The sequence below is a fragment of the Panthera tigris genome, chromosome A1 (assembly GCF_018350195.1).
Source record: "Panthera tigris isolate Pti1 chromosome A1, P.tigris_Pti1_mat1.1, whole genome shotgun sequence".
Taxonomy (NCBI): Eukaryota; Metazoa; Chordata; class Mammalia; order Carnivora; family Felidae; genus Panthera; species Panthera tigris.
Genome location: NC_056660.1, coordinates 236,768,775 through 236,784,853, shown reverse-complemented (window position 1 = coordinate 236,784,853; position 16,079 = coordinate 236,768,775). Strand labels below are relative to the sequence as shown.

Below are 16,079 nucleotides of genomic sequence, written 5' to 3'. Positions count from 1 at the left end.
CACGCGACACCCGTGGAAGCCCTCACTGGGGTCCTCGTGGCAAGAGAAGGGCCGGACACACAGAAAACCAGCAAATCCTAGATCCGCCAGAGAGGAGAGGTCACGGGGCGAACCGCTGCCCTAAGACGGAGAGCTAGGCAGGCAGACGCAGACTCTCATGGCTGGAGCAGAACCTGCCAGCGGGAACCTCCCCGGGGCTGGTGCAGGCGCACGAACGGGGGCTCCTCCTGGCCGGCCTGGGGCTAGAGCTGGGGCACCCACACCGGTGTGCGTCCTCCCTGCAGGGGCCCCGGCGCGTCTTCACGGCGATGCTCAGAGAAGTGGGCCTCGGGCTCCCGGGGCAGGACGGGAAAGGAGCCTTTCAGAAATCTGCAGGGGCTCTGTGTCCTTCACGAGGTCTGTCCCCGGGAAAGGGGACCGAACCGGGGTCTGACTGACCCACGGGAAGGGAAACACCCAGTCCCCGGGCATCCTGTCCCGCTGAGGGGACCCCGCGTGGTGAAGGCTGCAGCGGGGGCCTCAGGCTCCTGGGAACCGGGCATCCCACCCACCTGCCCCGCCTGCCGCCCCAGCAGGGCCCCCGCGAGCCCCTGGCACAGCCCGGACCTCACTCAAGGGGGTGAGCATCCTCACCCCTTGCTGGTGTGGCGACGTTCCAAATATCCGACCTCGGGCTTTGCTTGTGAATTCGTTTCTCGCAAATAGTAGTATTTAGTAATTTAATCAGACGACTGTCGGAGGTGTTAACGTGTTTTCCACCTTACACGCCTTTCTCGCATTGAGCCCTGCATTAGACACAGTACAGGTTACTTCCGTTTCTGTAGGGACCGTCAGGAGCCGCTGCTGTAAAACTGCTGTTTGTACTTTACCCTCATCCTAGGAAACGCGCTGCCCATTTCCCGTAAATGGCTAAAATAGGTAAGACTGTTTACCTGCCTGCCGGAAGGAACACACAGTAACTACTCGGTGGTTGACAAGTCGCTTTAGCATCCCTTACGTGGTCGCTACGCGCGCACCACGTGATTTAACAGAGCTTGGGTATGCGAGCGCCACGTGTTCACGAGCGTAGGTACACGAGCACCACATGACTTAACGGCGTTTAGGCGTGTGAGCGCCACGTGTGAAAGGATCGTGGGTGCGCGCGCGCCACGGGACTCAACGGCGGGTAAGCCCACGTGCACCACGTGTTCACCGAAGCCGCCCCCGCCCGGCCTGGGCTCCCCGGGGGCCCTGCCGACGGCGCTGCCCGCGCGCGGGGCTTCGGCTTTGCTTGGTGAGAGGCGCGTCTGGCCGGAAGTTGCAGGGGGCGGGTGACCGGGTGCGTCCCCAGCCCGGAATCCACCGTGGGAGGGCTTAGGGTGACGCGAGCTGACGGACACTCGAGCTGGGCCCACGAGTTACTCTACTTACTGATGTAAAGCAACAGACGGACCGGGGGCAGCGCGGGCGGGGGGCCCGGACCTCTGGCGGTGGGCCTGGCGCCGGCCGAGCTCCGGCCAGTCTGGGGGCCGGGCTCTGTCGGCTGACGGAGGACCCCGCTCCCACGTGGGGCCCGGGGCTTCCCCTCTCCGGGCGCCTGCGGTCTCGCCTTCCTGTTCCCGCGCCCGGACTTCCCCTCGGGGTTCTTACCGTCTTAAGCAGATTTGGGGCTCCAGATGGGCCACGTTTCCCAGGATGACGGCCAAGTACATTCAGTGACTCGTGTGGTCACTACAGTTTGAGGACAACATGGGCGAGAAGACCTTCCCTGGCCCCTGCCCAGGACTTCTTAATTCCGGCGTGCCCAGCTGCCAGGTGCGGCCACCCCCAGGCGCCTTCCCCGTGACCCGCATCGGCCTCTGTCCCGGGCCCTGAGCAAGGGTGAGATTTCTTGAATCCCCTGCACGTGAAATCTCAAGTAGCCCCTTCTCACTTTTCTGCTTCCTGGATCTGTTACTGATGCGGGTGGTTGGTGTCTACACCTGAAATCCCAGACCGGTCTGCTCCTCCTCCTTCCGTCCCCCCCTCCATCCCATCCTTGGTCAAGGTGCCAACATCAGCTGATGGGACACCATCCCCCGGGTTGGTGGCTGTTTTGTATTCGTTGCCAGAGGCTCCTAGTTCTGCCTTCTCTGGTTTGACTTGAGGATTTTATTCAGTTCTGTCTTCCCTCTTGGTGTATTGATTAAACTCCCAACATGCAGAGGTTTCCCTAAAGTTGACAGTCGACGTCCAAGCCCACCTGCCATTACCACTGCCCCGTGGGTGGCAGTGCAGGGACCTGCCTCGGGGTGGAGAATGCCAGCTCTTTCTGCCTCCCCGTGACACTGGTGTCCCTCACGTCCCCTCTCCCTCTGTTGGAATCACCCAGCACACGTCCCCTTATTCCTGCTTGGACTCTGAACCCTTGTGCAGACCCTGACCTCTATCATTCCTTCTCCCTGAACAGCTTGTTTTGTTTCTTGAATTTCCTGGGAGCATCCTTCACAAATTCTCTCGTTGTTTGTTTGCCCGGGAAGGTCTTTCTTTTCCCTCCCTTTTGAAGGTGAGTATCACTGGTTATGGAAATCTGTGTTGGTGGGATTTTTTTTTTCTTCTAACAGGTTAACAATGTCATCCACTTAACATCTCTCTCCTGCTGCAGCGACTCCGGGTGAGATGTCTCCGTGACCCTCGTTCTTCTCTGGCTGTTTTCTTGTCCCCGTAAAGGCTCCTTTCAAGGTTTCTTCTGTGATTTTGTTTTTCTGCAGTTGGTGGGTGCTGTGCTCAGTGCGTCGTGGGCACTGAGCTTCTTGGATCTGGCTGTCATCACTCCATTACTCCAAATACTCACTGTGATCGCCACCCCCCCACCCCCCATCTTCTCTCTCTAGCAACTGCAGCTATAGATGTTACGCCCTTTGAGAATTTCCCTCCGTTCCGCTCCGCTCCTTCCCCCTTTCTTCTGTCGCTTTGCGTTCACCTTGGAACTTTCTGTTGCCCTGTCTTCAAGCTCACTGTGTTTTCAGACTATGTTTTCTCCGGCCCTCTGGCATGTCTTGTAATCTTTTGCTTAAAGCCAGACCCGTCGTCTCCAGTCGGAGGGAAATAGGCCTTTGCCGGCGTGGCTGGGGGCTGGTCTCTGCCTAAGGTGTCTCTAGCCTTGTCCCTCCTGACGTGGCTTGGCTGAGGGCTCCTGCCAAAGAGAGCGTCTGGGTCTGCAGCATGTTTGGCTGTGAGCCACGCTTGTGGTCCCCCTGGAGCCATGTTGGCTTGGGCTGAGGCGTGGGGGTGGGGCACGTCCTTCAGTGGTCGGGGCATCAGGGATGTCACCTTCAGAGAAGTTTTCTCTCCTACAGCTTCTTCTCCACTGGCTGAGACCAGAAGACTCGAGGGGGCCAGAGTCCAGGAGCACCCTCCCCCGGGATCTGGGACGCTGCTCTTGGGAAAGGTGGATACGTGTCACGTTTCCCAAATGTGACAGATGTCTTCCCTTTGTCACAGAGAACTTCCTGGACATATTTCACAGCCCAGTTCTTCTCTCCCACTGCAGAGCCACAAGGGCATCTTCCTCAGACCTTTGTGAGGAGATCTCAGGGCTCCTGGAAATAAAGCCCCCCCTCCCCCAGCTCCCAGAAGCCCCGCGGGGCACCGCCCACCAGTTCCTGCCAGTTTACGGCTCCAGCGGCTTCTCCGGGCAGACCCACCCTGCCCACCCTGGCCTCCCAGACTTGCCGTCCCTCAAGATTTCAGGGTGCTGGCTCGCCCTGCACGCTGGGCTCTCGGGTGAGTCTGAGAAAAGCAGTTGTTTTCAAGTTGTCCCATTTTTTCTTGTAAGGGCAGGAGTGGAGTCTGCCACACTCTTTAAATGTCAGCGCTAAGTCTGGAGTCCCCACCACCGGGGGAGGGGCGGTGCTGTGCCATCCCAGATACGCTACTAAATATTCGTATAGAACTAAGAAATATTCATGCCAGGACATAGAATAACGTTTTCTTTCGCCAGGAAAGAAAGAGATTCCGCGTGTTGTGACTCATCACCTTAAAAGTATCTCTGGTTAGTGTTTGATTCTGAGACCCATCTGGGAGGTGAGGCCAGCCTCCTTCGATGCCTCCCACCTCAGCCCATGGGACGGACTGGCCACAGGCCCCCCGAGGGCGGTCCTTGGAGCCGATCGCTGGCTGTAGATCCAGCCTCCAGCCAGTGGGGCTCGCTCCTGGCCCCAGAGCAGGCGCCGGCTTCCTGCGTCCTGAGGAGGTGACCCCGTGGGCCAAGTGCTGCCCAGCCAGCAGCTGGGCCAAGGGCACCCTCAACAGTTGCTGGAAAACGGCTCTGGTTTCTGACCGCCACCAGTGTCCAGATGGGCAGCAGCCAGGGGTCCCCACTGTGGCCTTGACTCCCCGGGTCTCCGTGGGGCGTTCAGAGTGGCCAGCCTGGGCAGAACTCCCCCACCCCTGCCCTGGACACGCCTGTGAACAACAGTTTCTGGAAAATTCTGGCTGCATTCAGACTCTGACTACCTGAGGGTGTCACCCCCACACCAGTTCTGGAGGTGTCTTTCTTGTTGAAATGAGATCACTTTACACACAGAGAGACTCGCATTTTCAGGGAATGCCTGACCCTAGCCTGCGTGACTGCAGCCAAGGCTTCCAGGCAGGAGGTCAAGCAAACAAAGTTTAGATGCCACTGAAAATATCCCCACGCTCTGTTTTCTAGAAACATGGCTCCAAGACAGCCACGGGGCATCCATGTATGTGTGTGAACTTACAGAAAAATGGTTGATTTCTCCTTAAATACTTAACAAAGGCGTCATGATATACATGGAAGTAACTGAGGGGTCTCAAGGGTGCAACCAAGTTTCTAAGATGTTCTATTATCTAAGTTAATATTCTGAAAATCAAGTCTCTTGTTTTAGAAAAATGGAAGTAAATAATCAAACAAAAGCAAAACATGCCCCTAACGGGTGCGGCCAACAGTGTGCGAAACTCGTGCTCAGGAAGATCTTGTTTGCCCAGCGCTCCGCCCACGGCAGCTGAGCCTTGAGCAGGGAGAAGCGGGCACGTGGGGCAGGGTCCCCGAGGGGGGGCTTGTGGAGTCCGTCAGCGTGGGGAATAAACCGGGCTGGGAGCAGCCCAGGAACTCAGCGTGGGGCCCGTCCCCTTGGGAGCCGGAAGCCGGGTCGGTGTCCCCTCTGGGCTTTGTCCTGCGTCTTCTCTCCCGACCCCGCACCTGCTGTCGCCACCACCCTGATGTCTGCCAAGCCTGGACTGGCATCTGCCTCTCTCCAAGGATGCCGTTCCGTGAATTGAGTTTCTGGGGCCACCGGTGCAGGCAGAGTCCCAGTAAGCGATGATGGCTCAGCCCTGGGTGTCGGGACGGGGGGCGTGAGGGGCCCGGGGCTGACAGAATCCCACGTGCTCTCTTCTGGTTGCAGGAAAGTAACTCTCGATGTCTGTGCCTTGCTTTCTTCTAAACTTAGAATTACTGTTGATGAACTCACTGTAAATAAACCTTGGCAATGTGTGCAATAATTAGTGAAAAATAAATGTGTACTTAAGTATTAATGAAATAAATATTTAGCAGGTTATTTGGGATCTTTGCTGTATCCTCAAACGTTTAATAAATAATGAGAGGTTTATTAAAACTTGCGACTATGACTCAGTGGAAGGATTTTCACAACGCAACTCGCTTCCTAAAATCAGAGAAGAAAGGATTTGTTTTCTGTCAAGGGGTGGGCCAAACAGCGGAACGGAAGCGGGGGACAGACGTCCTTGACACAGTCTGGGGCAGAATGACAAAGCCGCTAAGACCTCACTTCCAGGCCAGTCTTGCTGCCTGCTATCTGAAGGCTTTCTAGCTATTACTAGCTGAGGATTCAGAACAGGGAACTATGGCCCCGTAAGATCACTGGGTCAGATACGAGGACCTGACTCCAAGTGGACTTCTCTCCACTTCGAGAAGAGTCTGCTCCCAGAACAACAACCCCCTCCTCCCCCCGCCCCCAGCCCAGGGAGCCGATGCTGCCGCAGAACAGGTGGGATCCAGGAGACCCGCGAGAAACCCCACAGAGGGGCCCTGGGATGCCATCTCTCTGCCTGCACATGGAAAACAGAAAATCAGTGTGATCGCGGCTCCCCATGCCCCCAGCCAGAAGGCCTCACCCCTCCTAGCCTCACCCCCTCCGTGTCCGAGTCAGCCCTGGGCCCCGGCCCTATGTGGACGCAGCCTGTCGCGGAGTCTGGGAGAGGTCATTGTAGGGATCCGGACTCGACAGTTTGGGGAGTGTCCCCAAGGTCAATGCTAGATCCCCGGTCAGATGAGCCTCTGAGCATCACCACTAACAGTTTCGGCCGTTTTCCAGCTTGTGGTCTTTCTGGAAGCCACAGTCTTTACGGGACGGACCTGCCAGCCCCACCACCAAGCCCCGCCTTAGCCTGAGCCCCTACACCTGCCTGTGGCTCTCCATCTGTACAGTGAGCCAGGGTAACCCCTTCTTTCCTTCCGGGACAGTGGAAAGAAGTAGGTGCTGGAAAGTGAGTCCCTCAAGCTCTGAGAGGCTAAAGGAGCCATGGCCACGCTCTTCTGCCCAGAAAGAGGTGTCCGTGTGAGCTCTGCCCCCTCCTCTGCCCCTTGGCAAACCCCAGACGCCAGGCACACAGGACACACGGGACATACGCCTATTTTTTAAAAAAAATTTTTAATGTTTATTTATTTTTGAGAGAGACGTAGACAGAATGCAAGTAAGTTGGGGCAGAGAGAGAGGGAGGCACAGAATCCGAAGCAAGCTCCAGGCTCTGAGCTGTCAGCACAGAGCCCGACACGGGGCTCGAACTCACGAGCTGTGAGATCATGACCCGAGCCGAAGTCGGACGCTCAACTGACTGAGCCACCAGGCCCCCCAGGACACATGCTTATTTGAACACAGTGTAAGTCATAGCAGTCAATCCCCAGATGCCACCATACTGGACAACAACATGCACCCACACACACACGTCCCTCCCGGACACGCGTGCACACGTCCCTGCTAGAGTTCACTTATACAAGAGCAAATTCTGTTCTGTTGGTGTTTCTGCATCTGCATTCTTTTTGCCATGAAAGGTTCCTATCGATTTAAGACCCGATGAAGTGGGAGGAAAAAAGTCGGAAAGGGCTCATTGGGGCTCGCTGAGTGCAGTAGCTGTATTTGAGGAAAGCCTTCTGTGGCGTAGTTTCAAGTGTCATTAATCTCAAAACGTGGGTTCCACGGGCATATACAATTGTTATTTTTTATTTGGGGGGAATGTTCGAGGCAACACGTGTTAGCGGCACCGGTGTGAAAACCTTCAGACCGGACGTTGGCGAAGGAGACCCCCGCTTTCTTCTTTTTCTGTCTAAACACAATAAGCAAGAAGACCGAGAGGGCACGAGGAGTGGCCTCCGCGGCCGTCACCTTCAGCGCCCCGCTCACCTAGAGAGCGCCTCTACCCATAATGCACTAAGTGGATGATTAAACAGGAATGGGGGCTTAACGGAGGGTAAGCGTGGGGTCCCCCGAGCCTGGCGGAGCACTGAACCGTGCGTCTACAGCTGTCTCCACACAAGCCCGACATTCTTTATTTATTTGTTATGAAATATTTATGGGTGTTATGAAAGGTTTAAAATAATGCGTCTGTCCCTCTCTCCCCCTGTCTCTGCCTTTTGCTCAGCACACTGTTCTCCAATGCATAAATAATTCCGGGCCCCGGACAGTGGGCGGCACATTTTTGCGTTCTATCTGCTGTATCACATTTTTTCTGCCTGAGAGAAAATATCATTCCTAGTAATTTTCTACACTTATACAATCGGCGTTGACAGTAAATAATTGATGTATGAATTTAGGACTAAACTCCAACACAATATGACTTTATGTCAAGGGTTACTCCCAGCAGATTTTGAGCTAAATCATCTTGCAAAATGGGTTCTTTCAGTGGGAGAAAAAAAGCTTTTTGAAATTATTTTAATGGAAAACTGGGACCTTGGCGCGGCTCTCCTTTTGATGAGGTCTTGCTTTGCATGGTTGGTAATAAAACCAAGCAATCTACCCATTATGAGATTGGAAATGTTTCATCTGTGATCACAAATGGATTTTTTTTAAGACTGACACAAGCTGTTTTTATTCGGTTCATCCTTTTTTCTCTTTTTTTCTTCGTGTGTGTGTGTGTGTCTGTGTGTGATTGCATTTGCGTGTGGTAGGCTGCCCTCTGCTTTTCATCCCAGAATCTTCCATAGAAAGTACAATTACGATTTAAATTACAAGCTGGATATATTTGCAACTTAAAGATATATTACTAGCAGAAAGGCCTCAGATAAAGCACTACACATTCCCTCCCATCACTGCAATTAAAATCCTTTTCATCATGAAAAGAAAATAGTTACCCCAGACCAGGAGGGGGGAGAGCAGACACAGGAGAGAGAAACCTTTCATGAGATGGTCTGCGGAGAAACACGTTATATCTTTACAGCTTCGGTTGAAGGCCAGGAAGAAGATCAAAGAAAACAAAGAAGGTGAAAGACCCAGAGTGAAATTCGCTATTTGTTTCACTGCACTGGGGGGGGGGGGGGCGATCTGCAACTATCAAACATCTGTATGTAATTTCATTTTTGCGGAGGCAAAGATACAGACACTGGAGTTTAAAGCAAGGCCCTCTCGGCTTTGAGTAGCTCTGACCTTTGTAATTATTCTCTCTCGTAGTTGCAATTGTGGAAGATTTCGTTTATTTACTTTTGGATCCATTGTTCCTTTTCAGAAGTTCAGATCTTTCATACGATAAATTTCACTAAATTTATAATATAAACTAAGAAATATGATAAAATCCAAAACTTCCTGGAAAAGAAATCCTATGTCACAGCAAGAGCAGTCTGAAACGTGAAAAGTTGAAATGCCCGCTTCGGTCCAGGCCACCCTCCTGTCCGCATCCACGTTTCCCCCCGCGATCCTCACTTCAGGGAAATCTACGGCTGTCGCTTCATTCCATAGGTGGCACTCACGTCTCTATGCACGAAGTAATGAAGAAATTCCAGGCCAAAACTTGGTTTGTGAAAGTCCTTGCTCTCACAGAAGGGTATTTATTGCAGAAGAACGTAACAGATTTCTTTAAAAATAAATTTTAGATAGATTTCTGAACTAGGCTTATTCGATGTCTACCCTTATTTGTATGTGGTGATGAGGAATTTCAGGAACACTAAGAAGCAGGCTTTATGAACACATGCTCTAGCCAAACTGTCAGGTGTACGTGTGCATGCACATGAGTGTGCCTGCTGGGTGTGTGGGTGCATGTGTGTATGTGTGTGCAGGTGTACATGTGCCTCTGTGCGTGCATGTTTGCATGTGTGTGTGTGTGCACACAGGTCTGCATATATGTGTGTATGTGCATGTCCTGCTGTGTGTTTGTACACGTATGTGTATGTACACATATGCGTGTATGCCTGTGTGCATGCATGTGCAAGTGTGTTTGCACGTGTGTGTATGTGCATGTGTGCCTGTGTCACGTGTTTGCACATACATGCATGTATGTGTTGTGCACCAGGTGTGCATGTTTGCACACGTATGTGTATATGTGCACACATATGCATGCGTTCCGATGTGCATGCATGCATGTTTGTGCGCATGTGTGCACATGCGTGCCTCTGTGTGTTTGCACGCGTATGCACACGTGCGTGTGTGCACGTGTGTCGGTAAGGAATATTACTAGGGTTGTGAGTGCTGGAGTCCCTGGTTGTAAAGATGCTGGGGGTCGCAATTCTTGTAACGGTTTCCTTGTCAGCCTAGAAAACAGGATCTGAATCTTGGAACTCAGTAACCCTTAGAGACGATCTTGTCCAAAGGCTTCACTTCATACCTGGAGAAACCCATGGAGTTCAAGCCGCGGGCCCTTGATCACTGGCTGTGACACAGCAGGACACAGGTGACATCTGCGGTGTCGGAGTCCAGGTTGTGGCGTGAAGCCATCAGGGGTTCTTCCCAAAGAGTCCGGCTCAGATATTTGTCCCAGGAAAGCCAGGGGTCAGGTGGAATCGTAGGCTCCAGCATTGGCCCACCTTGCTCCCAGGGCCCGAGCCGGGGCCGGAGCACTGACCCCCCCTCCTCCCCAGAGGTCCGACTGTCCTTCCGAGGCCCCTCGGAGCAGGAGGGGGTCTCTGCAGACCCGGGGCCACAGCACCACACTGCTCACGTCAAAGCAACAGCAGAGGGACTGAAAGGCATTTTGCTTGACCCTGTGGGAAAGCCAGGGTGCCAGGCAGAAGGTGCCAGAAGCCACGCATCTGTCCCTGCCGCTGAGGTGAGCGTCTCCTTGGGGAAAAGACTGTTTCCCGAGGTTTGGCCCCTGGTGCCACCAGTGAGGAGCTTCCGTTCCAGGGCTAAAGGCCCCAGCCCCCCCGCCTCCCATGCTCTCCAGAGCTGGCAGACACCCTGTGACCCCAGCACGCCCTGACAAGTGACGCCTAAACACTCGGGAGTCAAGGTGTTTGGAGGGGTGACGCTCGTGAGCTCGACAGAACACGGCAAGGGTCTCCCCAGAGAGCGGCAGGCGTGATGAGACCCACGGCTGTCCAGGCCCCAAGCCTGTATCCCCAACCCCGCCACGGGCTGGAGCCCGTGTCCCCACCCCCTGCTATGGGCTGGCTTGGCCTGAGTTGGAGGGTGGCACCTTCCTCGGCCCTGTTTCTGGGCTAAAAGTGGTGGCTTCACTTTAGCAGGACAAACTCACACCCTCCTCTAGACGGCTCCGCTCCGAGCACAGAAGATATTAGCCAGCCTGGACGTGTCACCCAGACCTGCTGAACCCTCGAGGGCTCACTCCCAGCATCCTTTGCTCCAGTGCTCCTGGACGCCCCGGTGCCTTCCAGAAGCACGGCCTCAATGAAACGGAGAGAGCCAGGGGGTGGCTTTCCAGCCCGCTGGATGCAGGGCAGGTACCAGGTGAGCCGACCTGTGCACGCTTTACCCCGGGCCCTGGCTGACCGCGGCCTCCTGGGAACCCTGGTCGCCCCTCCTCGAGCAGCAGCCTGGGGCTGTGCCGGGGCCCGAGTGCATTTCCTTCCCATTTACCTGGGACGCACACAGGGGCCACTGGACAAAGTGCTGGTGCTGCTGGTGTGCGTGGGCGTGTCTGTGAGTGTATGTGTGTGTGCGTGTGCGTCTGTGAGTGTACAGCTGTAGGCGTCTGTATGCACGTGTGTGTATATACGTGGGAGTGTGCATGAGTATGTGTGTGTGTGTGTGTGTGTGTATACGTGATTGTGTATGTTTTGTGTGTGTGAGTACACGTGTGCAGGCCGTGTGTGACTGTGCGTGTGCGTCTGTGTGCACGTGTGTGTATACACGTGGGAGTGTGCATGAGTAAGCGTGTGGGTGTGTGTATACGTGATTGTGTACGTTTTGTGTGTGTGAGCACACGTGTGCAGGCCGCGTGTGACTGTGCATGTGTGTCTGTGTGCACGTGTGTGTATACACGTGGGAGTGTGCACGAGTAAGCGTGTGGGCGTGTGTGCACGGCGGCAGACGTGGGCCAGGAGGCTGCAGGGCTCGGGGCACCTCTCCGTCCCCCAAGTCCTCCGAGCGCCCGGTCCCTGGATGGACCCCTGCGGGGCGGAGGGCGTGGCCGGCCCCGTGCGTGCGGTCTCGGGGCTCCCGTCACCCTGATGAAGGCTGGAGAGAGCCCTTTGCTGAGGCCGCAGTCCCACAGGTATCTGTGTTTTGGTTTTCTCCGCGGTCACCAGCAGAAAAGCCGCGTAGGGGGCACCCGGGCGCTGTCCCATCCGGGGGTCGGTTCCACCTTCGGGACACACTGGGCCGGAGCCAGGCAGGCCGGCGGCCGAGGCCCACGGGTGGCCCACCGCCCAGTACTCTCAGCAAGGCAGCCCCCGCAGCCTGCCTGAGCCCGCACGCAAGGCCCGGTCTACACCTGCTTTTATCGTGTGCACCTGCTCGGGCCTCCACAGGGACCCCTCGCCCTCTCTGCTTCTGGGCCCCGTCCCTCTCCACCCCCTCATTTCCCCGATAGAGCTGGTGGCTATCTAATGGAGTATGCGTTGGCTAGTCTAACCTCTCCTTGCCGCCCACCGGCCCCGGAGAGCTGCAGCCCCCCGAGGCTTCCTGTGCTCTCTGCCCCACGTGCACAGGGTCAGCCTGTGTCTGACCCCGCGGGGGGCCCGGCTGAACACCCAGCTGAAGGAAGTGGCTCCTGGGCACCGGCCCACGGGGCACGGGGGCACCGCCCGGTCTCCACCCGCCTCCCACGCCCAGCTCCCAGAAGGACAACGGAGGCAGGGACGCCCGTGGGGCTGCACACCGGGGCTCAGGGGACCACCAGTGACATCGGGGCGGCACCCGGAGAACCCAGAGGTGGCCTCGAAGCTGGGAGAGTCACTTGGTCCTCAGGGCCGGACTGTTTCCCCTGCCCAGGCGTGCCCCCCGGTGGACTCACACCGCAGGACCTCTCCACGCCCGGGACTCCGCGCTGACCCCACGCCCGGGACTCTGCGCTGACCCCACGCTCGGTCCTCAGACAGAGAGGCAGGATGAACAGGGTCTGGTTCTGGAATCCCAGGCTCACAAGTGGCTTTGCAGAAAGACCTCCGTCAAGGTCACCGTGGGGAAGTTTGGGCGAACGCTCATTTCTCAGGCAGCCTCACCCTGGCATGGGACTATGTGTGCTCTCTCTCTCTGAGGCTCGGGAGACACGGCGCTCCGTGGAAGTCTAGTCTTTGGAACGTTCCTGGAGGCGACACCGTGCTCGCTCACCGTTGCCAATGTCACGCCTCTGTTTCCGCTCAGATGCACGTGGAGATGAGCTTGACAGGAGGCCTAAGCCGAGCCGGGCCACTCCTCCCCTTCCGCGGAGAGCGGGCTTTCCGAGGGAAGCGCGGAGCCTGCTTGGGTCCCCGAGCAAGCCGGGAGCCCCGGTGTGAATGTCTGCGACACGGGCAGGTGGCCCGGTGGCCAGGTCGCGGCTGTGCGCCGCCCCCCAGAAGCCTCGACGGAGGAAGTACGCGGACCAGCCAGAACCTCAGAGGTCGCCGAATGACTCTCAACCGGTCTCCTTAGGAGTTGATTTTGCTGCCGCGCAGACGGAATGCTACGGAGCTCGGCACGGAGGGATTCCCTCCGAGGGAAAAGGAACCAGCACGCAGCACGGCCCCCGAGGGTTCAAGCGACAAATCTCCCCTCCTGCTCCCGCAGGCTAACGCGCTGGTGACGCAGCAGCGAGCCGGGAGAGGCCTCAGAGCGACCCCGACCCGCCGGGGGCTGGGCGGTCTCGCGGCCGACCCCGGGCAACACGTGCAGCCTCACGAGCGGATCCAACACCCGCACACGCACCAGACCGCCGGGCGTGGCCACCGCCGAGCGGTACCAAAGCGAGGCCGCTGCTTTGAATTCTTCGGAGAACCAACTCAAACAGAAAATGCAATTGAAACTTTGTAAATAGAGCGGCGGAGGCGCTCCCTCTGGCGCCTGTGCGCGTATCCTTGATGTTTGCTTAACAAATTAGCCAGCAGCCGCTGCACGGGTGCGATGTCCTGCACGTTCGCGCCTCTGCAGCGAGAGACTGTCAGCCGTCACCTCCCTGAGCCGGACCTCTGCTCGGGCCGTACTCTGCGTCGTTCAGAGTGAGCCGGGGTCCCGAGGGGACACCCTTGCCCGAGGGCCCTGCAGTCGTGGCCACGGGGGCCCGGCTCTCCCGCAAGCGCCTTCCCTTCTCGGGCTGGTTTCCGGGGAGCAGCGGGGCCCACGCGGGCTGCCGGGCGCTGAGCTTGCAGAGGTCACCGCTGATGGAAGAGACAAGGTCGATCGGGGTCCTGGCGCTCAGGGGCGGAGAGGACGCTCGGGCCACGTGGCGGCCAGAGCCCCGGGGACCGTCGGGGAGTGTTGGCCTCTGGCCGGCAGCCGAGAGGAGGGCCCGGAGCCGCCGACGGCCGTGTGGGCTCGTCCTCCCGCAGAGAGACTGCCGCCACTCGCGGGCCACGCACGCTGCTGCTCGTGCACACCGAGCAGGAAAGGCGTGAGGGCGTGTGCACGGGAGTGTAGACGTGTGAGCGTGCGGCCCTGTCTGCCAGCGGCGGGTTGCTGACAGAGGTTCGGTCTCAGCCCCGGCGGCTTTTCCGGAGCCCCAGGGACCCTCAAGACGGTCACTGAGAAGAGCAGAAAGGAAGCCACTTCCCCGCTCACCCACACCCCTGCCAGGGTGTGCGTGGCCGGGAAGCTCCCCCGTCCCTGCTCAAACCGTGGGCTTTCCTGACGAAGACCAGCTGAGGCCAGCTTGCACTTGAGAGCGGACAGCCGAGCTGCGCAGGCGATCGTGGGGTCGGCCGCGAGTGTGAAGCGGGAACGACAGTGGAAAAAAGCAGAAAAAGAAAATCCAAATATCTTCTTGGGCTCTGCCAGGCAGAGAGTAGGTGCTCAGCAAAACTTCGCTCCTTCCCCTCTCCCTCCCTCCCTCCAGGACCGGTTCTTTCCCCTTGTTTCCCTGCCGTGCCAGGGGCAGCGACTCCGAGGCCGGTAGGGAAGCCTCAGGTACCCACGAACCGGGGAAAGTTCCCACAAAGGTGACGGGAGAAGGGCGTGTCCTGGCTGGTCGCGTGTCTGAGTGAGGCTTCCTGTAGGGCCTTCCCCTGGCCCAAGTCAGAGGACACGCAAGAAGGCGGCGAGGGTCCGGCAAGAGCTCCGGGGGCCCCACAGCGGCGGCGGGCAGCGAGTCAGGAGACGGCGTTTCCCGGCCCCCTTCTGGAACACGTTTCCAGCACCCCTTTGACAACGCTGCTTTAAAGAGGGGTGAGCACAGATAAAATGGAAAAACCTTTAGAATATTCTCGGTTGGATTTTCTCTTCTAACGCTTATTTCTAAATGAACACAATCTACTCCAGAACTCTTTAATGTAATAAAAATATAGCTCAGGGTCAGGTATGAAATTAATGACACAAATTCAAAGTATTAATGCTCAGTGGGATGAATCGACTTCAATGAAGAAATAATCAGACTCTGTAACCAGAGCCAAATGGAAAAAGATAGCGTTGGAACAATTCCGACAGCAACCTGTTACGAAAGAAATTATGAAAACACGTATAAAATATTTATTTTTAATAAGAGGAATGTCCTATTTCTTAAAACTGAAATGAGATTAGACTCTTAACTTATCATCAAAGCATAGCAACGATTGTGAATGCCACGTCGTCGTGTGGACGGAAATGCTAATTTTATTATCTTAATTTGTACAGCTAGGTTTCTTGTCTATTTTATTCTTTTTAAAGTTAAATGAGCAGCAGTAAGAAAGCTTTGGGGTTTCATTTATAAGAGGTGAAATGGTACCAAATGTCTGACTGGGACATGCGACGGGTCCAATAATGATGGGGCCAGAGCAATTTCCGTCATCACAAGACCTTTGCAAGGACAGACCAGTGGAGGTACGGAAGGAAGACGTGACAGGGACAGCTGTCACAATGTGAGATCGCTCTGTGGACATCCTAGTCCATATGCCACTTGGCAGGTGACAGCCTCCAGGCAGACGAGACTGGCCACTGCACTACCCCGGAGGTGGTTCATTTGGAGAGAGATAGAAGCTGGCATCGTTGTTTGTGAAGTCCTATCCTCAGGCAGGACGTTGGGCACACAGTGGGCACAGACAGGGGAGCTACAGAGGTCGTCCGCACGTCGCTGTCGTGCACGACGAGGCGGGAGCTGAGCGACTCGGCCCCCTGGCCTCGGTAATGCAGCCGGGCCGTTGGGGCCACCGCGGAAGCACGTGGCCAGTGGTCGGAGACGTGCCAAGGGGACCATGTTCAGAGTCATTTACCGCAGAAGAGTCTGGGGCGCCTGGGTGGCGCAGTCGGTTAAGCGTCCGACTTCAGCCAGGTCACGATCTCGCGGTCCGTGAGTTCGAGCCCCGCGTCAGGCTCTGGGCTGATGGCTCGGAGCCTGGAGCCTGTTTCCGATTCTGTGTCTCCCTCTCTCTCTGCCCCTCCCCCGTTCATGCTCTGTCTCTCTCTGTCCCAAAAATAAAAAAAAATAAAAAACGTTGAAAAAAAAAATTAAAAAAAAAAAAAAAAAAAAAAAAAAAAAAAAGAAGAGTCTGTCCGCCACAGCATCTCCAAAGGAACCTGAATAGA

The 16,079-nt window shown here is 56.2% G+C and overlaps 1 protein-coding gene across 5 annotated transcripts; it reads left to right on the top strand.

Annotated features, from left to right (window-relative positions):
• Positions 1-1,320: 1,320 nt before the first annotated feature.
• Positions 1,321-5,561, top strand: LOC122231950. Of its 5 annotated transcripts, none has more exons than XR_006209269.1 (4): positions 1,321-1,414; positions 1,642-1,860; positions 2,429-2,524; positions 3,318-3,974. XR_006209269.1 is itself a non-coding variant. In XM_042960839.1 (4 exons), the coding sequence occupies exons 1-4, from the start codon at positions 1,729-1,731 to the stop codon at positions 4,015-4,017; spliced, it is 645 nt and encodes a 214-aa protein (XP_042816773.1). In that variant the 5' UTR covers positions 1,434-1,728; the 3' UTR covers positions 4,018-5,561. The 5 variants fall into 5 exon arrangements, 3 of the variants coding, with proteins under 3 accessions (XP_042816773.1, XP_042816777.1, XP_042816766.1); XM_042960839.1 differs by lacking the exon at positions 1,321-1,414 and having other exon boundaries at positions 1,434-1,794; positions 3,318-3,744; positions 3,962-5,561; XM_042960843.1 differs by lacking the exon at positions 1,321-1,414 and having other exon boundaries at positions 1,434-1,794; positions 3,318-3,409; positions 3,512-3,974.
• Positions 5,562-16,079: the final 10,518 nt, after the last annotated feature.